Source organism: Thunnus thynnus, chromosome 16, assembly GCF_963924715.1.
Source record: "Thunnus thynnus chromosome 16, fThuThy2.1, whole genome shotgun sequence".
NCBI lineage: Eukaryota > Metazoa > Chordata > Actinopteri > Scombriformes > Scombridae > Thunnus > Thunnus thynnus.
The window spans coordinates 17080545-17102144 of NC_089532.1; the positions used below are offsets into that span (position 1 = coordinate 17080545).

General features: G+C 38.5%; 3 protein-coding genes across 4 annotated transcripts; 1 reads left to right on the top strand and 2 right to left on the bottom strand.

The window, feature by feature from the left end:
* The first annotated feature begins 1888 nt into the window (after window positions 1-1888).
* mrpl35 (mitochondrial ribosomal protein L35) lies at window positions 1889-5547 on the top strand. Its single transcript, XM_067615230.1, has 4 exons — window positions 1889-1991; window positions 2179-2344; window positions 4731-4875; window positions 5272-5547. The coding sequence occupies exons 1-4, from the start codon at window positions 1961-1963 to the stop codon at window positions 5458-5460; spliced, it is 531 nt and encodes a 176-aa protein (XP_067471331.1). The 5' UTR covers window positions 1889-1960; the 3' UTR covers window positions 5461-5547.
* Window positions 5548-5594: 47 nt separating this feature from the next.
* reep1 (receptor accessory protein 1) lies at window positions 5595-14065 on the bottom strand. 2 transcript variants are annotated; one of them, XM_067615227.1, is made up of 8 exons: window positions 13917-14065; window positions 12212-12284; window positions 12021-12097; window positions 11754-11874; window positions 11187-11300; window positions 10740-10902; window positions 8876-9150; window positions 5595-7754 (listed from the first exon to the last, which is right to left on the bottom strand). In XM_067615227.1, the coding sequence occupies exons 1-8, from the start codon at window positions 13946-13948 to the stop codon at window positions 7683-7685; spliced, it is 927 nt and encodes a 308-aa protein (XP_067471328.1). In that variant the 5' UTR covers window positions 13949-14065; the 3' UTR covers window positions 5595-7682. The 2 variants fall into 2 exon arrangements, with proteins under 2 accessions (XP_067471328.1, XP_067471329.1); XM_067615228.1 differs by lacking the exon at window positions 8876-9150.
* A 1895-nt stretch (window positions 14066-15960) lies between these two features.
* On the bottom strand, window positions 15961-18944 carry chmp3 (charged multivesicular body protein 3). Its single transcript, XM_067615229.1, has 6 exons — window positions 18785-18944; window positions 18257-18317; window positions 17698-17877; window positions 17417-17538; window positions 17178-17292; window positions 15961-17040 (listed from the first exon to the last, which is right to left on the bottom strand). Exons 1-6 carry the CDS (start codon window positions 18827-18829, stop codon window positions 16901-16903), a joined length of 663 nt encoding a protein of 220 aa, XP_067471330.1. The 5' UTR covers window positions 18830-18944; the 3' UTR covers window positions 15961-16900.
* Window positions 18945-21600: the final 2656 nt, after the last annotated feature.

The window sequence follows — 21600 nt, forward strand, 5'->3', positions numbered from 1 at the left end:
GAGGCTGTGATGAAGCTGTGACATCTGACTGTTATTGTCAAAAAAATAAAAAATAAAGAGGTTTACTGCACACTGCAGACCTTTTTTTACAGTAGACCTTTTGATATGACACAGCAGGATAAGCACAGGTGTAATTAACAATAGTAATTATAATTGCATTACAGTGTCCCAGATCAAAAGCCCTGATATAGTGCATGGCTGCTTTACTAATGTTATTAGTTGCACCTGTGCATTTCCTGCTATGACAAGTGAAAATATCAGGCACGTGTAGGTCTGTTCATTGTAAGCAGTGAAGTTTACAAGACTAAAGAAAAGAGAGAGTCAGTCTAACAAGGCTGCAGTTAGGTCACACAGTGCTGAACAATTCTTTCCACATTATATGCAAACATCCAACGGGAGACTGTGACAAATGGCAGATCTCAGGATCAGTTAAACACGCTTACAGAGTTTGATGACCATGGAGTAGAGAGACACAGATACGGCTGAAAGTTGCATACAAGAATGTGAGCTTGAAAGTCACATCATGCACAGAAACAGAAAGTAGACACTGGAGTATGTAACAGAATTTCCGATGGCTGAAATGTGCCTCCGAAATGATTTTAGGATTGTCTGTGTCAATATATTTATTTTTTATTTCATTACCACATTGCAGTGGTAGAAAAGTTACTTAGATACTTCAGTAAAAATACTAATACTCCATTATAAGTAAAAGCCCTGCATTTTAATTTTTACATAAGTTAAAGTATATTAAGTATTTGTAGCAACATATAGGCCTACTTAAAGTCTAAAAGTAACGGTATGCTACTGATTATCCATAATGGCCAGTTTCAAAATGTCATATTACTGCATATATTTTATAGGTGGATTATTATTATTCATGAATTTTGTAAGAAGTTATCATTACTTCTTACAAAAAGTTATACATTACAAAAAACATTTAAATATTGTAGCTGTATGGCAGAGCTGATTTGAGCTGTTTTATATGCTATGGGATTGTTTAACCAAGGCCTATACAAATGCATCATATTCTTATTTTGTATGAAAATTTAGATGGCAACTAGCCAAAAAGTATAGTATCTCCCTCTGAAATGTGGTTGAGTAGCCTACGTGTATAAAGTGATATTAAAATAGTCATGTAGATTGTAGGCCTGCTTTAGTAGTAGCAGTGACAATAACTTTTATTTGTGATAAACAATGAGTAAAATTGGTAGATATTTTAGGGATACGCACTTAAAACTATAGTCAGAAGCACAAATGAACACTGAAATAGATTTTTATTGCTGTAATCATTCCTCCTGTTCATACTGACCATTAGAGATCCCATAATGCACTTACAATGTAAGTGATGGGGGACAAAATCCACAGTCCTCCCTCTTTGCAAAAAATGTATTTAAAAGTTTATCTGAAGCTAATATGAAGCTCTAAATTAGTCAAATCAAGTAGATTTCTTTCAACATTACAGTATTTTTAGAGCCAAAGTTCCTCTTTTTCTTACTGTACTTCCACCCATAGCTTCCACCGCAGTTCAACAGGGAATCACTGTCTGAGGAAACACAAAGAGGGAATTTGATGCTAAAAAGACTGTAAATGTGGCAGATATCCACTTGATATGACTAACTCAGACTGCTAAAGCCTCATATAAGGTTCAGATGAACTTTTAAATACATTTTTGTGGACACACTAGATTTTGTCCCCATCACTTACATTGAAAGCACATTTTAAGGGGGTCTTTTAACAGTCAGTATGAACAGGAGGAACGATTACAGCGAGGAAAATATCTTTTAGTGTGTATATGGACACCTGACTGTTGTTGTAGGACAGACCTGACACATTGTGAACCAGTCCCTTAACAGTAGCTAGGCGGCGGTAATGCACTGTGCAGCACTTACGTTTGACGCCGCAAAACATGAGATTTGTCCCAACCAGGACCCTGTAGTCACACCGACATTGAGGAAGAAACATGGCGGCGGCTCTGGCGAGGACAGTGTCCGGTGTGTATCTACAATTTGACATTCATACTTTTCCATTTCCATTTCATTATCCACGTCGTAATATACTGAATTGTCGACATATCATATATTCTTATTTATTTTCTTGTTAGCAGCACGTGAGGCTTCAGTAGGTGTGATTTTCTCTTTCTGGGTTGTCATGTTTTCATGTTGTCCTTGTGTCGTACAGGGCTGCTGAGGCCGCTGTCTGTCTCAATATGCGCCAGGACACCAAAGATGTGTCAGTTCTCCAGCTTCATCCAGCCTCAGCCTCTCTACAGCTCTGCCGCAGCCGCTGTCCGCGCTCCTCTGCGTGCTGCAGTGTGTCAGGCACCCCGGTTTAGCATCCTGCAACGGTACAGACCGGGGGGGCACTTCACACTTCTGTCAAGTCAATATGATATTATAATATGATATTATAACCACCTGATAGTAAGCTGGTCCCTATACAAGCCCATAGTACAAAGGTGTTAGCAGTTAAATATCAAAAAAACCGGCGCTTCCGATTCAGGACTAAGGGCCAGTGTGCAAGATTTAGGGGGGGTCTGTTGGCAGAATATGTTGTCATTAGTGTATACTCACCTGAAAGTAAGAATCGTTGTGTTTTTATTAGGTTAGAATGAGCCCTTTATATTTGCATAGGGAACAGGTCCTCTTCCACGGAGTCCACCATGTTTCTACAGTAGTCCAGAACTGACAAAGCAAACACTGGCTCTAGAGAGGACCTTTCATGTTTCCCATGTGATTTGCAGCCACCGTAGGTTCTCCTACACGCTTGAAAGGGACGGGTTGAGGGGCGGGGGTATTCAGTAGGTTGCAATCTGCAGCCTCACTGCCAGATGCCACTAAATCCAGCACACTGCACCTTTATGGGGGTAAAAGGACCAGTGTGTTGGATTTAGTCAACCACCTGAATTCCCGCTCCCCTTCCAAGTATAGGAGAACAGAAGTTGGCCATGAAACTCATGAAAAATGTGAAAGGCTGTCTCTAGAGCCAGTGTTTGGTTTGTCCTTCCTTTGTCCCAGAAGCTAACTTCAGCGTTGTTGTCCAGTTTGAGGGTAAATGGCTGCAAGAGGACAACCACAATTTTCATGTCAGATTAAAACTTCATATCAGATAAACACTTGAAGCTCTAAAATTATGCTGGAATGTCATGAATAATTAATTAGATTGTGATAATTAAGATCTGGACATTTTAATATTCCTCCAACTGGCAAAAAAAATCAGAGCAGAGTTTTATCACTTGTAATAAGGGTTGAGAGGCATTAGTGTTAGGGAAAGAAAAATAGGATGGAGTTGGAACTTAAGTGATTCTGTCAGGACTACAGCTGAAATGATTAGCTGACTGACAGGAAATTAATCAGCAGCAAATTTGACAATCAATTGTTCATTAGAGGCATTTTATGTGAAAATGGCACAAAAATGGTTCCAGCTTCTCAGTTTTTTTAGGTGATCTTAGTCTTGTACAATAGTAAATTGAATATCTTTGGGTTAGTAACAGGCATTTTTTACTATTTTCTGATATTTTATAGACAGAACAAATAGATTCATTTTAAAAATTGACTGTAGATTTATAAATAATGAAAATAATCATCAGTTGTGGCCCTAGTAAGAACATAACTTAAAATGATTTTTAAAAAAAGGGAGAGAAGGGGGCAAGATTAAGAACACTGGGGATGATATGCTTGTTGAACAGAGGATTTCTCTCTTAATACCAGCTCAGCTCTTTAAGGGGATAGAAAGTAACAAGAAAGCTATCAGGGAGGCAAATTTTGGCAGCCGGGAATGTTGTAGGATTATAAAATGATAATTAGCATGTCCGCTCAATCAATACTTGTTCTTTAAAACTATTTAACATTTGATGAACATCAGATGAGGATTATACCATGGGCCGTTTTGATGAGATGTGGCCCCTTAGAAACCAAATGGGAAGATTTTTTTGTACAAACAGTTGTCTGTAGATGGGAAACAACAGGAGAGATCACTAGCTAATAATTTAACCTGGTGACCTTTTGTACCCCTGCCAAGTGCTTCTGGCAGACCTCTGGGTTCAGGATCCAGTAATGTAGGTTTAGGATTGCTGCTAGAATAAAGCTCAGGATTACAGTTAATCATTTTATTGAACTCTAGGAACAAATTATTTTACATATATTATAAATCATGTTGCTTTTGTGATTGAAATTCATTTAAGTGTTGATCAACCCAAATTAAAGATAGTTTTACTTTTATTTGATCAGGTTGAGATGTCTACTGCCGCACCAGTAAACACAAACGTGAAAGGAATTTTGTTTGTGCTGCTCGCAGCATTGAACAATAGACATTTCGAAAAGTTCAACAGCAACATAATTTAAGAGTCAGTGTCGCTTGTTATTCTGGATAATCAACACGCCTCGCTGTAAACTGTTTTGTCAGGTACCATGTTCTCAGAAGAAAGTAGTTCCAATGAAAACTGTTTGCAGCAAAATCTGTGGATCTTCCTGAGTAACCTGAACATTGTTTCTGGGAAAATATGTTGCCACAATTAATTGCTCTGAGCACCAGAAATTACATCTTGGCCTCTCAGAAACAGATATGTCATAACCTGGCAAAATAAAACCAAAACTATATACAGGCTACCTACCACCAGAGGAAAGTGAGGAAATGCTTTTTTGTTACGACTGACACTAAGTGACACTTTCAATTAAACATTCTTTAAATAAGAGTTGTGCCTTTTCTGACTCTGCTTCTTTGTGTTTTTGCAGTGTGTCAGCTCTTGCTCCATCTCTGACTCTGCAGCCCAGCAGAAGTCTGACGTACTACAGTCTGAAGAAGGGAAAGAGGAAGAGCGTGAAATCTGTGACAGAAAGGTTCATGAGGCTGCACTGTGGCCTTTGGATTAGACGCAAGGTACAGATATTTCACTGTTGACTGCCAAAAATCAATAGGTTGTTTTCTCAAAGGGCGGGTTCACAATTTTTCACATCTGTCTTAAAACAACAGGTGCCCAAATTAACATTGAAACAGGTTTTTCTTGCTATAATTATTCCTTCTGTTTATACTGACCATCAGAAGATCCTCTCATAATGCACATACAGTGTAAGTGATGGAGGCCAAAATCCTCATTCTGTGGAAAAATGCATTTAAACGTTTATCTGAAGCTAATATGAAGCTTCAGTCGTCCAAATTAGTCGAATCAAGTAGATATCTTCCATCTCTCTTCTATCTTTCTATCCTTTAACACCTTAAAATCACAGTGTTGCTAGTCTAACTTAAAACATCCTTTTTTTCCCCCCTTTTTAACAGGCTGGATACAAGAAGAAACTGTGGAAGAAGAAACCTGCCAGACGAAAGCGCCTGAGGGAGCATGTCTTCTGTAACAAAACACAGAGCAGACTTTTGGATAAAATGACAACATCTTTTTGGAAAAGGAGGAACTGGTATGCAAATGATCCATACCTGAAGTACCATGACCGGGTCAACCTTAAAGTGTAATGTGACGATTTGTGCGATGGCATCTTGTTTTCTGGTTGAATATAATGTAATGATGTAATATACATAATAAAGTCCTGTCTAAAAGGATTTCTGCTTATAAATGTTCTTTTTAAGAAAAAAAGACACACACACAATCAAAGTTTTGCTTCATATTTAATGGCTGATTTAAGCAACAGAAATATTTAATCAAATGGAACAATAAATCGATAGCCATAAACCATCATGTCATTACATCACTGCTTTCAGTTTTATTTCACATTTAAGTTGTAATTTAAGTAATTTGACATTCTGGCCTGCCAGAACAAAATTTCCTCAGATAACTAAGTCAAGTGGTGTCTTCTCATCAATAAAGTGGCTAGTTTATCAGTAAATAAGACATGTCACTCATATGTATGTATAGCCAACTGATAGTCATAACATATCCTGTTCATCCAACATCGCAACTGAAAATGACAGAATAATTCAGGCATCTGAAGAGGCCAACAGCTTCTCACAAAATCACTTAAGAAATCCCAATTTTCCATTACAAATTAATAACAAATATCATGCAATGATGAGTTTATCGATCTACGCACAAGTTTACAAATCTGCTACTTAGCGACACATTTTTTTCTGTTTCACTTTGCATGAATTTTAATAGAAGGAAATCCCCTCCAACACTAACACTGATACTACTAATGCTGAAACATATATTCAGATTTTCATGTTTGACTATTATATTTTTTTTCTCATTTCATGTGCATAACGAGTGTATCTACAACATCAGAGTGAATGACGTGTAAACAGAAACTTTTGTACCTGAGAAGCTTTTGTTTCAAACTTCAAACCACTGTGAATGATACAGATACAATGATGAAAATGATGAATCTAATGCGCAAGTCCAACCATCAACGACTGACACAGTAGTAGTTTGTGTAAAATGTTGCCGAGGCTCAGGCTCAGTGAAGAAAAGTTGAGGATGAAAACATACATATACACAAGTGTACTGTATCGTCACCCAGTATTAACTTAAATGTGAGTTTGTAAACCTGCAAACCAATATAGTCACTCTCATGAATTCCAAAAAAAGTAGAAGAAGCGAGAAGAAGGTAAGAACGTTGGATTTAGAGTTGCTCAGTTAACAGCAGAATATTACACAGTGATTTTAAAACATGGAAAAGGAACCCATGTTTACATATATTTAAATTATATCCTATTTCTGCTACAGCTGAACGTGACACATTCCTAATTGGCTTTAAATTGTCAAATAATGAAGAAACGTGCCGAGAAAGTGAACAGTAGATTGTCAAAACAGTCGGCTCCACTGAGACCTCTTTATCTGTGATACATATGTTATCACTTGTTATACAAGTCGTTATATCCCAACCACAGAAGAAATAAACAATAATTATATTATTGGTGATAATATTCATGATTATTGTTCATTTTTTTGGCCATTTCAGAGTATTGAGGGCAGTAATTTTTATTCATAACATAGTGCAAAAATGATTGTTTTATGAGAACATACTGTTTGAAATACTTATCGCCATGTGTAGAGACATTTGTTTCTATTTCTATGTCTCTGCTATCTCTTTCATTAAGGCTTTAATAGAGAGGTAAATAACAGAATATTTCTGCCAGTGCTGTCTGACTTTTCATTACTACATGGTAGGGTGTGTTTTGTGGATAATTTCTCAGTAACATAGCTCGTCAGTGCAGAATTCAGCTGCTCACTGGTGTTTTCTCCAGAACAGACTGAAAAAGGGTGGAAAACAGCTGTGCCTTTTCTTTTGATCCTTGGCTCGTAACACATTCTCAAATCAGTGACCGCGTCACTCTCATTGCCAGCTGTACTATTCAGTGACAGTACATTCTGTTTCATTAACAGCAGACTAATGACTGGGAAGACACACATGCAATTGCCTACCCAAACCTGATATATAAAAACAATCAAATCAGAAAGATGAAACACACACTGTACATAAATACATATTCAATTACCCATTAACTAAAAATGTTCTATCAGCATGGAGCCCATTCATTCATTTGTTCTATATCAGTGTCACAAACCTCAATTTTTAAATTATGAGCCACGAGCTATATACTGTGTATAGAGGGGTCATCATAGGTCACTTTGGTAATACCTTATTCCAAAGCAAGGCTGCTTCAGTCATGTAGCTTTTGGCCATTCAGTATTTTTACTTCTTGCAGCAAAGGCAGCTGGAGTAGTCTTGAGGACAGTTTCACATGGCTTCATTGTTCGAAGAAAGAGCACTCCTGGATCTTGTGAGAGGCCTTAAGACTCTAAGAGGTGGCTAGAAGGAAGGACAGATGAGGATAAAAGCCAAGAGGGAGATGAAGATTAGCCAGCTAATAGCTGCAATGAGTTGCACTTTTATTTAAGGGAGCAGGCTGGTGTTATTCTATATTTTTCTTATTGTCAACAAATCCCTTCCCTGACTTCCTGGATCCTATCTGTGGTTTCAAGCTCCAGGCTCATTTGTTCCTACTTAAGATGTAAATCTTTAAAAACAGGAAACATATAATGTAATTTGCTGTGTCATTTACAGAAAGCCTCCGTAATTTCCTAAAACAGCTGGGCACTGTAGTTTTTAGGAAACATTTCTAAAACAGGAGTAAGTAGTGCATTTGTTGGGGACTATTTTCAGTTGCTGATTAATACACATTTGGTGCATTAGTGATAATTTACTACTTGGGAGTGACTCAAAATAAACAAACACAGTGCCAAAGTTCATGGTAATGAATTAATATGCCAGCCAATGCAACGATATGGCTGATTGGTGTGTTTTTAATAGTTTTTGGAGCTTTTTGCCGCAGAGGAATGAGCTACATCAGACTTTGGCTACACTGACATTACTTGTTAGAGGGATCAAATCATTGTTGGTTTTGGTCTTTTCATGGGATTTGTTGACAGCAAGAAAATAAATAAAATTTCTAGCATAATCCTTTAAACAGTGTTGCTTTATTTAGTCGGGCACAACCATACCAAACACACTGATATTAGATGTTGAAATGTGTGATTGAATACTAGTTCATTCCTGGGACTCATTTCACAGAATCATTCATATAAACATGAAATCAAAAGTTAAAGTTATTATCAGGGGGTGACAAACACTGGAGGGCACCCGTGTTTGGCCTTTTCCCATGCTGCGTTTCTAAACAAGTGAGCCACTGCAATCACACATTCATTTGCACTGAACGATGATTCCAGTAAAACAAATGCATGATTCAGATTCATCAGTGCAGAAATCGTATTAGAAGCTAGACTCTCCACAGTTGCAGAAGAACTGAACCGTGGTGATTCATTTATCTACACGGCAGTAAAAATTAGTGAATCAGTGAGTTAGATCACCACTCTCAAGGGGCAGTTAGGATCAGGCAGCAGCTGAGCAGCCATGATGACGAGGCGGTATACCTCAGGAGCCTTCCTCTTAACCAGCCTGAGCTGCTGAGAGCTCGATGCCGCCTGCACCCCTTTCTCTACCTCCTCGGGCTGCTCCGGAGCTGGAGGAGTAGGAGTAGGAGGTGGAGAGGGTGTGGAGGGCGGGGTGGACTGGGGTGTCAGTGTGGAAGTGAGGGTTGTGGACTCGGTCTGGGACTCAGAGGGTGTAATGGACTTGGATGGCAACTCCTTGGGCTCCAATTGGTCTAACCCCAACACCTCATACTCAGTCATGTCAAATTCATGTCCTGTATCATGGAAATAGGTCGTCGGGAGGAATGAAAAACACAAAAAATCCTCTCTCTGGCTTACTGAACTGACAGTCAGATACTTTTTGTGCAATCGCTGTGAGAGCTGCAACTGATTTTGGCCAGTCGGGACTATAAAGGTTCATATCAGAATGCATTATCATTCTCCAGACCACAGAGAAGAGGCTAAATAGCATATTATGATAACTGGGAACCAATTTGTTGCAGCACAAAGAAGCCACAAACAAGCCTGGCCTTGTTAAGATCTCACTGTACTTCTTTTCAGTATCCACAGAATTGTATCCACTCAGGCTAGTTTCCATGTCATGTAATACAGTGACAGCAGAAATCTAAAACATACCTTTGACTGTTCAAACAGTATTGAAAAATGCTAGAATAAAGGATAAATCTGGTGATCTATATTTTTCTTATTGTCAACAAATCCCATGAAAAAAACAAGCAAGCAAACAAACAATGAAGTGGTCCCACCAACAATTATTGTCTCTATAGTCCTCCATTTTTGCCCAAAAACTATTAAAACACATGAGTGAGCCCCGCCGTTTCATTGGGTGACATGTTTCCTCATTATGATGAACATGGGCACTGTAGTTTATTTGAAGTCACACACAACATCCTGCTGCTGCAAATACTTGCTATGGCACCAAATTCACTGCTGAAAATATTCTTGAAGGGTAAACTGTTTGCTTCTGTTTGCTAAAATTGCAGTGCCCAGCTGTTTTAGGCAATTACTTATCATTTGAAAAAAATCTAACTATGTATTTGTGACCTTTATTTTTAAAGATTTACATCATAGGAATGAGTGGACCACCACAACAGGGTAAGAAGGTCAAAAAGTATTGAGAGATAGACTAAAGCACGGTTGGTTTTGTCTTTACATGGGATTTTTTAATAATAAGAAAAATATAGGATAACAACAGATTAATCCTTTAAATTAGCGACAACCAATGATTGAAAGTCCTAAACTGACAGCAGAATGTACTCAGCAGATATTAACAGAAGTAATCTCATCAGAATTCCTTTCAATAAAAAGGTTGGTTGTCCCTAAAATGTACAGCTATTTCAGTTATGTCTCATGTTATCTACAAAGGAGCAATTATCAGGTTGAAGAACAACCTGATCCAGAAAACAAACTACAACTGTTTGCACATGATGTTAAACTGGGAACAAATCCCTGCAGCCTCATGTGAGCTTTATCACAGGATGGTTAGCCTGGCAACCCTGAGAGGCCTGACTTGCTCCAAACAGGAAGGCAGGGACTGAGGTAAGGGGGCCACTCAGGAAAGCAGAAGTACTAAACAATATCTGTGGGGTTAAACAAGCTTGAGCAGGAAGACAGAAATCTACATGATAATCTGTCTTTACACAAACCAAACGAGCACTGCTGTGCTGCATTATTGTTGCACCGTCATAGTGAATGTGCTCTGTGAACAGGCAGTATAGAACGCATTTTTATCAACACATTGTGTGTGTTTTTTTTTAATATGAATATGGCTGAATCATTCTCTACAGTGGCTTTCACTATCCAGCTCTAGATGGTAAGCGGCAATCAGCCTGTAATGTCTCCTCACCCTTGCTGTAGCTCTCTGTCTTGCTGCGCGTCATAGATCTGCTCCGGTGCTGTGTCGGTGCCGGCTGTGTGGTGCCAGGGTCGGTGTTGTCGGGGTCGGACTGGTAGGAAGACAGATCCTGCATGCTGAAACTCCTCAGTCTGTCAGACAGGACTCCTTGACTCTTTGAAAGGAAACACCGGGTATTAATTTTAGTCTCAGCAGCAATGTGAGACAGTTAGCATGGCAGAATTTTTTTTTTCTTTACAATCTAAGGTTGTCTTTAAAAAATACAAACATTACAATAGTGGATTTTTTACCTAGAAAACAAACATTTAAACCTCTATTCAATAGGCCTTCTTCATTATGTGAATGGCCAGAAAACAACGAGCTCGATACCCGTACCTCCAAATGCCCTCTACTGTACCCCCAGGCCAGTACAAAACAAATGTCCAGAGTCTGCAGTACCTTTGTTGCAGCCATGACTGCAGCTGTGGCCGCAACGTTCAGCCCTTTTCTCCCAAAATGCACCAGGGTGTCATAGCTTTTGTCCTTCGCTTGGCAGATGTAGTCATCAATATCCTGGCACAAGGGCAAAAACAAGCACATGAACACTGCAGCATCTCTTTTTATGATTGTGTAACATGTTATTTTATGCACCGTGTTGACAGGTGTTAATTATATCGCCTGATTGCGTCATTTCATTCTGTGACTACTGATTTACGTAAAACTCACTCATCTGTTTCCTGATTCACACACAAGAGGAAAAGGGAAAAGGAGAAATGGAGGAATATCATGATCTTTGCTCTTTCTCTCTCCTGCCCAGCAGAAACCATCTTCAACAGCTAAACTGGAAAAGTGAATTGGCACAAAGGCACTTTTGTTCTCTAGACAGCTGAGAAGCTCAAATTCTATTAGTCACAAAACCACAAACGCACGAACCTAAAGCCTAGGCTGAATGTTTTCACCTAAGCCTTTCCTTGAACTTGCACCAGAGGAAGCAGTGGACGACACAACAGAGGAAAGAGATTTCACCTTTTCTTTTGAGGAAAGCGTGGGATGGACAAACTTCCTGTAGAGCACACTGGACCCTTTAGTGTAAGGGGACAGTAGCCACACCACAAAGGCTATCTTCAGCTCATAGTAGAAAGGAAGCCTGCAACAGAGACACAAAATAATGAAGCCATTCCTACTGTAAAATGTCACCGCAAACATATTTTACTTGCCAGTGACAAAACGTCACAGTGAGGATTTCTTACAAGTGTGTATAATCAGTAACACAGGATATGTAAGGTTACTTACCAACAAAGAAACATATCTGTAAACACCTCCACAGTGGTGAACATGGCAAATATTATCCAGTACATCATCCATTTCACCTAAAATGTAACAGAACAGTGAAAGATAGTTTACAAACCTACATATAACATCTTGTAAAATCATGTTTATGTGGTTGGATATCATTACATAACTGAAACAAACAAAATACTCACATATTCTCTCACATCTTTCGACTTCACAGCTTTGTAAGATGAGTAGGCGGGATATAGTGTACCAAACACAAGTCTAGAAGAGAGAAAATGTGCCAGTAAACAACAAGAGCAAAAAAAATATGAGACTACAGAGTCCAACAGATATTAAAATGTGCATGAATAACAAATCGAGCTGTTTCAGACGTAATATATAATAATTTGGTAGAATTTTCAAGACTGGTTTAAAGTCATGTTTTGAAATTTGCCCTTGGGAAATATATCCTGGGATGTCAAATGTGTATGTGCGAATATGTGAATTAATATAACCATAAATAAAAATTGCTCTAGAATTTATAGAATAAATTATAAAATGGAGTAATTCCTTCATTATACTGTCTGGAAAGATATTTTTTATCTACTAGTTGTCTGAGCTGCAGCGTGCAGAATGAAGGTAAAGACATGTTGTCAGGTGAGATCAAAGTAAATAATTTCCCCTTTTAGAAGCAAACTTGTCAAACCAGCAGTGCGTAAAAGTCAGGACAGACTTGTGTGCGCCATGGCTGATTTGGCAACACAAGCTATCCAGGTGACAAACTGCAAGGCGTGAGTTAAAATTAGCCCACATATGTTTTCTTCTTCTTTTTTTCATTATCTAAATTTCTATTCGTGTGTAGACACCTGTGCTGACACTCTGTCCGGGACAGAGTTGAAGTGCCACAACCAGGCAACAGCTGTGAGTGCAACCTGATCAAATTACTGACCCACATCATGTTGCACCATTCCGACCTAACTGTGAGTCTAACAGAGTTTAGAGAGGACACTCAACATAAATATATCGACGCATCTAGACCTTTCTGTTGGGAGACTGGATCCCTAACGACCCACATATCCAGGGTTTGAACATCCAGGGTAAAGACAGTCACATCACAGTAGCAAATGTAATTGTGATTGCCTCACTATTTTGAGGTCTGGGCCTGCTGTTGTTACACCGTCTGTAATGGCGCTGATTCATACTTTATGCAGGTAAAAATAACATACTGTAATAAAGGTGATCCTATTGTTTTTATTTCATTTAAATTCTAAAAAATATATGCACATCCCTGCCTTAATACATGCATAACTCTTACATTGTAACCTGAGAAGGATGACCCATCCCTTTTGTTTGTTTTTCCAATATGGGACATCAACACAGACTATAGCTCCTCTCAAAGACCGCTCCTGTTATTCAGTCACCTCGCCACTGAGTGACATTTAGACTTCTGACTGTAAAAGACGCCCCTGATTTCTGGATCTAACTCACATGATCATTTTGCAGATGATAATAGATTATTCAGCCGATCACGTCACCTCTTTGTCTGTAATAAAAAAAAGCCACTTGATAAACACAAAGAGTGCCAGGCTACTGTGCGCTGCCAGCCTGTTAAAAAATACAGTAGGTCTATACAGGCCCAGCTCAGCATTTCTGCTCAAATGGCAAAGTACCATCCAGTGCAAATCAGACTATTTTTCAGTGAAAATTTAATAGACCGACATCTGCCGCTCCTTACACACTGTCGTGTCATATTCTGCTGAAATATTAGACAAATTGCGGGGGCTTATAAAGCGCTGCGCTCCTGCACCGCCAATGTGCGGCTCAAACCCCCGCAACAACCAGCAACCTGCAATGTATTAATATTGTAGTCAGTGTCGGAGTGTGTGAAATTAAATTGAAATAAAATGGACTTACACCACAAGTCTAGAGATGATCCAGGAGACCATTGCGCTGGAAAGGCGACAGGACGCGCTGTCTGCGGGGAGGAGTTTCCTCCAGATGACAGGCGCGTCCAGGCGGCAGCGTCTGGACGCACACAGGCTGCAACGTGATGCGGGATAAACAGCGAGGGGACTATAAATATTATCCATAGATGGCAGTGTTGCGTTGCGCAGACAACGCTAAAGCTAACTTCCTGGCAATCAAATGGGATACGGTTGTATGCATGGACTGATTAACCTGTTAAGGGTCGTGGGACAAATATTTACTGTTGAGTACTTATTGATATCCCCTCTTTCTCTTTGTAGAGTGTTTGTACCTTGTGGCCTCCACGTTCCCATTAAGTGCACACAGAGGACAACACATGGAAGCCAAATTATGTGGACAGAGATCCAGAACTCATACCTGAAATAATACGACTAAGCCCCAGGATTGTTTTTATGTCAGTGTGTTAACTCTAATAAATCACAACACTATTTAGGAATATGCACCATGAGACACCATGAACTAATAGTTTTCATTATCACTTAATCTGCAGATTATTTTATTGATGTAATCTTTATGTTCATAAATAATCAGAAGATAGTGAAACATGTCCATCGCAGTTTACCATAACTGAAGGTACACATTGTCAAATATGTTTGGTTTTTTTACCAACCATCTGTCGAAAACCCCAAAATATTTAGTTTACAATGATATAAAAAGAGAAAGGCAGTAAATCTTCACATAAATTTATGTTATGTTCATTTAATCATCTCAGCTCTAAAACAAAATAAATTAATGAAGCTCTCAAAACAGGACCCTTGTACAATACAGGGCCTTAATATTATTGTAGCTAATAATGCAAGACCCACCTGAGTTGACCCTGTTCTCTAAAAAAAAATGCAATTAATCAAATTACCCCAAAAAATCAGCTAACAATTTGTTGCACTCGGGGCTTTTAGGTCTCCTGGGGCAGTTTCAGGCTTCTTTCTGTTGGTAATTCAGCCTTGTTGGTATGTTAAATAATGGGCAAGTAGCAAAGTAAGCGGATTAGAGAGTCAAACGGTGGGTTTATTTCTAGTTTGGTGATTACCATGAAAGTAAGCAATTAGGAGTACATAGAGGCAATTTTTATGACAGCAAGTGACCAAGTTTATACTATGTAATATGTTCAGACTAAATTTACATGATCAAATAACTTCACCAGAGGTTTTCCATCTGGTACTGTACATATTGGGCAAATAACCAACTAGTAGACATCTACCGAAATTTGTGTGAAAATGCTTCTGAGTGAGATTTTGCCTGGCCTTTAAACTTCTAAACCTCTGGTCACTAACACCTGAGAGCATCTGCAGCTTGAGAGCTACCTCACCTTTGTCCAGCCTCTGTCCTACATACTGGAGCAAGAGAACAGAGGCAAGGTTTTGTTACAGTACAACAAAAGCTGCCGAGGGCGGGCCGTGGCTGGTAGAAATCTAATCCTTTTGTCCACTTTAAAGCCAAGGGAATGGCTTCAAAACATTACATCTCAGCTCCTTTAAAAAAAAACCTGAGACTCTACACACATCAACAAGTTGTAGCACAATGCAATTCTACACACAGGTTAAAAATAAAAAGGCCTGAAATGATTGACATAGTGTCTGAGTCACAGCTGATTATTGGTAGATTGTAGTCTCTGAACTGCAGGATGATGAAAAGCAGCACTGACAGGAAATTGAACTCTTTACTGCACATACAGTTTGGCCTCTGAACTTCTGAGCAAGCTATTTTATGTGCAGGCAGATGTTTGTTTCAACCAAATCAGATGTCTGTGCAGTACAATGTCTGACCTGCTGAGTGGGCTGTTGCTTGCCAGCAGGTTCAGATTTCCCAAAGGGTAAAACACACCCAACATTTAGTGTTTATAAAGTTATAAAGCTCCTCATGCACCTTCTGATAAACCTTTATTCACTTCTTTCATTCATTACCACATGCACAGGCCCTATTAAAGCTTCGGGCACAACAAACAGATAAGATACATTCTTCATATTGGCCACTGTCACCTTTGTTCTTAAAAGTTTTATTTCATTATTTCGTCCCCACTCACATAGAAAAATTATACACACAATACTTCCACAACACATATGTCCTGCACTAACCAAGCTTTCCATTTCCTTTGCATCTTCCTGCTGAGAAGGAAATCAATCATGATACAAAGTCAAACATTTAACAAGCTGAATGTTAATGCAAAAACAAACAAACGAAAGGTTAGGGCAGTATGTGTGCATTTTTCTGATAAGTGTACTTTACATGTAGAACCACATTTAGTAGAGATACATTTTGACTGTACAGAAAATTAACTATCAAAAAGAAAAATCCACCCATCACCTCTAGTGTTTTAGAAAATGTAGGCTAATTACTGGTTAACAGAACAGCTGTTGCGTACAAAATATATTGTAACAGATTAGATCTACTGCTGAATAATGATCTAGGATGATGCGATTTGCACTGAACATTTCTGCAGGATGGTTTCCATCAACAGTTACTCAATCACTTGTTTGGAACATAAATACCAAAGTACGTCCACCAGGAGTCCATAACTTAGGACAGAAGAAGAATATGATGAAGCACTGTAGGCACAGCAGGCTTTTCATACATACATACATTATATACACTTTCTTAAACCTTCTGTTTGACTTTGGATAATAGACTTACCTAGGGTTACCCCTGATAATAAAAGACAAAAAGCAAAAAAAAAACTCCAACGAAACAAAAACATGTTTCTTCTGGCTGAGTAGACCAAACGTTCTATAAAAAAACTTGTCTTTTTAAAGACATTAACTCTTGTAGCACAACGTTAACCCCAAATGATTATGTGAAATAATTATAATATGAAGCAAAGAGGGAGGACGCTCAGAGCTGTAAACTCTGCACCAAAATTGTCTCTGTCCTTACATGGAGTAAGCAAACAGACTTTGACAGAACAGTGGAAGTTCACCTTAGCTCCTAAGAGCTGCCAGTCTCGACTGCATCGCTTCAATGTCCTCCTCTGACTCATCATCTGAAGCGGCAGCGGCTCCGGGGGGCTCCATTTCAGGCAGGGCGTCTGTGACTTTGCTCGGTGCTTTGCCAAGGGCACCTAACAGAGCAAATACAACCAATAAACACAACTTTCAGTATAACCGATCTGTTACATTTCAATCTCTGGTTCCATCGAAAAGTTAGATACCAAAACAGGAACGTAACAGTGTCATTTATTTTAACAAATCTCTTCACCTGCTGTGATCTCAAACAGGATCTTGTCAACTTCCTCCTCCGCTGCTTCCTCCATCTCCTCTCCATCTTCCATGCTCTCAAATGTGTCTTCTAGCATTTCCTCAATGATGCCGGCCTGAAAGATGAATATGTGAACATGATGGTGAAAATAAATAATAGCAAATGGAAATCTGAGTCAGGAGTAGTGTAGAAACTTGATTATATCCAAGGATTTATGAATGTTGGGTGCTGCTGCTGACCTTCATCATCTCCTTTGATAGCTCCCTCATGGTGGCCTGGATCTCTGGGATCTTGACAAGGCTCTGCATGGCTTTCATGACCTCTGTGCTCTTCTGCAGGGCTCCAGCTACACGCAGTACAGCTAGAGACACACAAATACGTTCCCTTCACTGACACTGCAGAGCAGCACATTATGTTAAGCACAAATGGTTCAACTAATGACAATAAGGGATTTTACATGAATAACATTAAAGCCATCTTCCCCAGTCTAATGACCCAGCTACTGCGTTCCCAAACTCACAAAGCTGATTCTTCATGCTGAGTAGCACAGAGTTCATCTGGGCTTTCGAAGCGTAAAGTTTTGAGACAGCTCGTTTCGACTGAATCATCTCCTTTGCAAGGATGATGCACACATCCTTTTGTCCCTTTTTGGCAGCGTCTTTGATGGACCTTTTAACTTTTTCTTCTTCTCTTTGAATATCTGAAACACAAGAGCACGTAATTACATATCACACAAAAACTCATGTAATTTATATAATTAAGTCATTGATTGTCATGTATAATAGAGTCATACAACAATACAAATTTACCATCTTAATGAGTCACCACCTCTAGTGTTAAGTCATTTATATTTTTACATTTTTTCTGGGCAATAAGCCAATGAGGTAACTCAGATTGATGTGTTTTCTTTTCTTTCTCCCTTTTCTGTTTTGCTTCAAGATACTCCAATTGAAACTAATGTAATTACCTCTTCTACTTTTTTTTAATAGTTAGAAAAATACAGACTATCCCTAAAACACATGAAGGTCAATGTAAACTGGATGGACATTTTACGATTATAAATGACTCTTTTACCTTACCTCGAATTTGTCTGTCAATCACTCTCATTTCCTTCCTGATCTTTTGAGACCATTCATTGATCTGAAACAAAACACATTATTTCAAACTGCATTAACATTAGTCTTACAATTACGATACGTTTCTCACAGACATCTGAAAGATTAGTTAGGTTAAAGCAATTTTAAAAAGTTAGAACAGCTAAACTGTAACAGAAAATGGTGTCTGCTGAGGCACAATCAGGGTTTGTTTACATCGAGACGACTACTTGTATGCTAACTAGCTGCTCGGTTGATTTGGCACATAAACAAACGTGTGTAACGTTATATAAGGTAGAATTAACGCAGTTAATGACACTGACACTGACACTTATCTTTAACCAGACTAACGTGAGCTACTCAGCTGGTAAGAAGCAGCAACAGATTGGATGAAGCAAGCGGAGTTAAACAGACAGCTAACGATAGCAAGGTTAGCAAAAGGCGCTATGGTTTTCTTCTTACTACGGGCCAAACTCTCAAAGACAACTCGGCTGTTCAGCAGTCAGCACTTACCAGATCCTTTGGTGGTTTATCCGGTGTTCTGCCGAACAGCCCCATTGTGACTACTTCGTTAAATGCCAAGCTAACCTACCTGACTAAAACCTAGCTGGCTAGCTCAGCTTGATCAACCAGCACTTCCTGTGTCGCGTGCTGGGCTCGGAGTGCTCGGGCTGAGTCCCAACATGAAGGAGCAGTCGGTCCCTCCGCGAGGAAACAAGGAAACAAGTGTTCCGGTTAGGTCGAAATCCAACCAGACACAAAGTAATTAGAGTATGATGGAGTATTAGGGTCTCACTGAGAGGAAAACATTATGAGATTTCGAGAATATTGTAATATTAGGCCCACGAGAATAAAGTTGTTATATTACAAGAATAAAGTTATAGGGTGAATTAGTGTAATGTGGGACACTGACAAATGTGATACCTGAGCTCAAATGCATCTATATCTTCTTCTAACAAATGTTAATGATTAGGACTGCTGTCAAATTTAACCTCGAGTGTCATGTAATTAAAATCGGGTGACTTCAACAATGTGATGTCATAGATTGGGGCGGGGAAAACATCCAACAGGAAGTACTTACTGTCAAGTCCAGTTAAAGGTCAGTGACAAAGGATTGTGAGTAATTTAATGTTATAAATGTGTCATAAATGAGGCAATGTTGCCACTTGTTATCAAATTGTGTTCATGCCTCAAAATATGCTATAATATGGTGAAAACATGTTTCAATTTTTTTTTTATTTCAGTCCATTTTTCATTGTCCCACTTTAGAAAATGTGAGACAGAATGGTTTTACTAATGTGGAACGGTCATATATGTTACGTGAAATATGCGTTTAAGTACATTAAATGTGCAATACCAATAGTTATTTAGGGGTCTAAATCTTGTAATCCTTAATTTGAATTTATTTTTAGGCAGGTTGCAAATTATATTATTACTAATATCAATACATAATACACAGTAGGCTATAATATGTTATTATACTATCTGTAACAGCAAAAACATTGTAATTTCTGAAATGACCAAATGTGGGCATGAACTTCGGCCTTGAGTGTTACTGACCAGATTAATTAATATGATTTAGACTTTCCAGCCTCCCAGTAGGTGTCCCAGATTTCAGCTTGAAGCGTCCCACATAAGGAAAGGCACATAATCTGGGACAATTTGGCACAAGGAACACTTTTATATTTGCCATTTCTTCTCTGAGTGTGATGTCTACATTCTCATTTCTGATATGATTAGAAAACACCATAGGGATTTCAGAATGGTAGGCGTACTGGCTTCCCACTGAAATATATTGCTGAAATGCCAATTGCAAAAATTATCCCACATTACTCTAACTCACCCTATTACAAGAATAAAGTAGTAATTTTACAACAAAAAAGTCGTAATTTTATGAGAATAAACTCATAAAATATCAGAGGAGCAATCTGCCGCCTGCCTTAAAATGAGGAATGTGGAGCTTCTTGTGAAGTTGTACTTTACTATTGGTTTCACAAATAATGGAATAGCCTATTTAATCTTTTGGCAGATAGCCCCACATTATTATGAGTATCACGACTTTGAAACAATTGTGCAAACGATTGTGTCTATTCTGAAGATAGAACCACATAGACTTGGAAGAAATGGCCTCTTTTATGGAAGAGGAAATGGCTGGAAGTGCTCGACTGGTGGTTACATCTGATATTAAGACTTTTTTTATCGTGGAATTACAACTTTATTCTCGTAATCTCAAAAAATACATATTTTCTCTCAGTTACCTCATTAAAAGCTGTCTTGTTTTTTGGACAAATGGTTACTGCACATGCCACATAACCACAACGTCCGTGATTCAATTCCAGTCAGGGACCTTTGTTGCATATCGTATCCATCTCTCTCCGCTTGTTTCCTGTCTGCCACTTCACTATCCTCTATCCAAGAAAGGCAAAAATGCCAAAAAAGGATCTTTTAAAAAAAAAGTTTTCTCATTAAAATCTTTAAAATGACATGTCCTTCTTCTCCCTCATTAAAAATCCCAAAATATATGAATATTTAAATATTGTCCATTTCAAAAGTTTAACTGTTGGACAAAAAGATTTCTGCTACTTCACTGAAAAGTCCATTTTCAGGCTTCAAGTTTCCACATCACACTTGTGTAAATTGCATGATGGACCAGGACTGGCTTCCAAACTATTTGTGATGTCACAAATCATGCTTGTAGGCCCGTCTCTTAAAACCATATATTCAATGAGCACAGAGAAACTTTCCCTCTTCAGCAGATGAATGTGAAAACAGACTTCTAGTGTCAAACTGAACATTCTGCACAGTGAAGCTCAAACATTCAAATGTACTAACAAGAAGAAAAACATATTTCTGAGTGGAGGGGGACTTTAAGTATATTTGCTGGCATTACCTATGTAAATTATAATTTAGGGGAAATGACTCTTACATGTAATGGAATGTATTGCTAGTTTTATATAAAGGCTGTGCTGGCTTATTAGACCACAGCTCAAGTTGATGTTGAAAGGAACCCTGTTGTGAATGACATGAGGTCATGAACCATAGTATATCAGCAAATGTGTTACATGGAACGTGTTTGGAACAATTTTCAAAACTTGGACACCACATTTGGACACCAAAACAAGAGTGGAATTTCAACTCTGGTTGTTCTTAAACTAATGCATTATATATACTGTATATATTTTAATAATAGAATCATATGGAGGGAAATGTCCAATAACAAAAGGCTTATTTCATTGATCAATCTCCAATAAGGCTTATTGTCATAAAAAAATAGACCTATATAAAATCAGCCACACAAAAGCATACTGTAAATAGCCTACTAATCAAAA

Bases quoted from the DNA above. Each gene is read 5' to 3' on its own strand.
- reep1 (XM_067615227.1), bottom strand. From the start codon at position 13,948: ATGGTCTCCTGGATCATCTCTAGACTTGTGGT. The intron at 11,875-12,020 runs GTAAGTAACCTT...TCTCTGTTGCAG, and splicing joins ACAGATATGTTTCTTTGTTG to GCTTCCTTTCTACTATGAGC. The intron at 7,755-8,875 runs GTATACCGCCTC...CCTTCCTTCTAG, and splicing joins TTAAGAGGAAGGCTCCTGAG to CCACCTCTTAGAGTCTTAAG.
- chmp3 (XM_067615229.1), bottom strand. From the start codon at position 18,829: ATGGGGCTGTTCGGCAGAACACCGGATAAACCACCAAAGGATCTG. The intron at 17,878-18,256 runs GTAAGGTAAAAG...CTTGTGTTTCAG, and splicing joins GATTGACAGACAAATTCGAG to ATATTCAAAGAGAAGAAGAA. The intron at 17,539-17,697 runs GTGAGTTTGGGA...GTGTGTCTCTAG, and splicing joins CAGCATGAAGAATCAGCTTT to CTGTACTGCGTGTAGCTGGA.
- mrpl35 (XM_067615230.1), top strand. From the start codon at position 1,961: ATGGCGGCGGCTCTGGCGAGGACAGTGTCCG. The intron at 1,992-2,178 runs GTGTGTATCTAC...TGTGTCGTACAG, and splicing joins TCTGGCGAGGACAGTGTCCG to GGCTGCTGAGGCCGCTGTCT. The intron at 4,876-5,271 runs GTACAGATATTT...CCTTTTTAACAG, and splicing joins GCCTTTGGATTAGACGCAAG to GCTGGATACAAGAAGAAACT.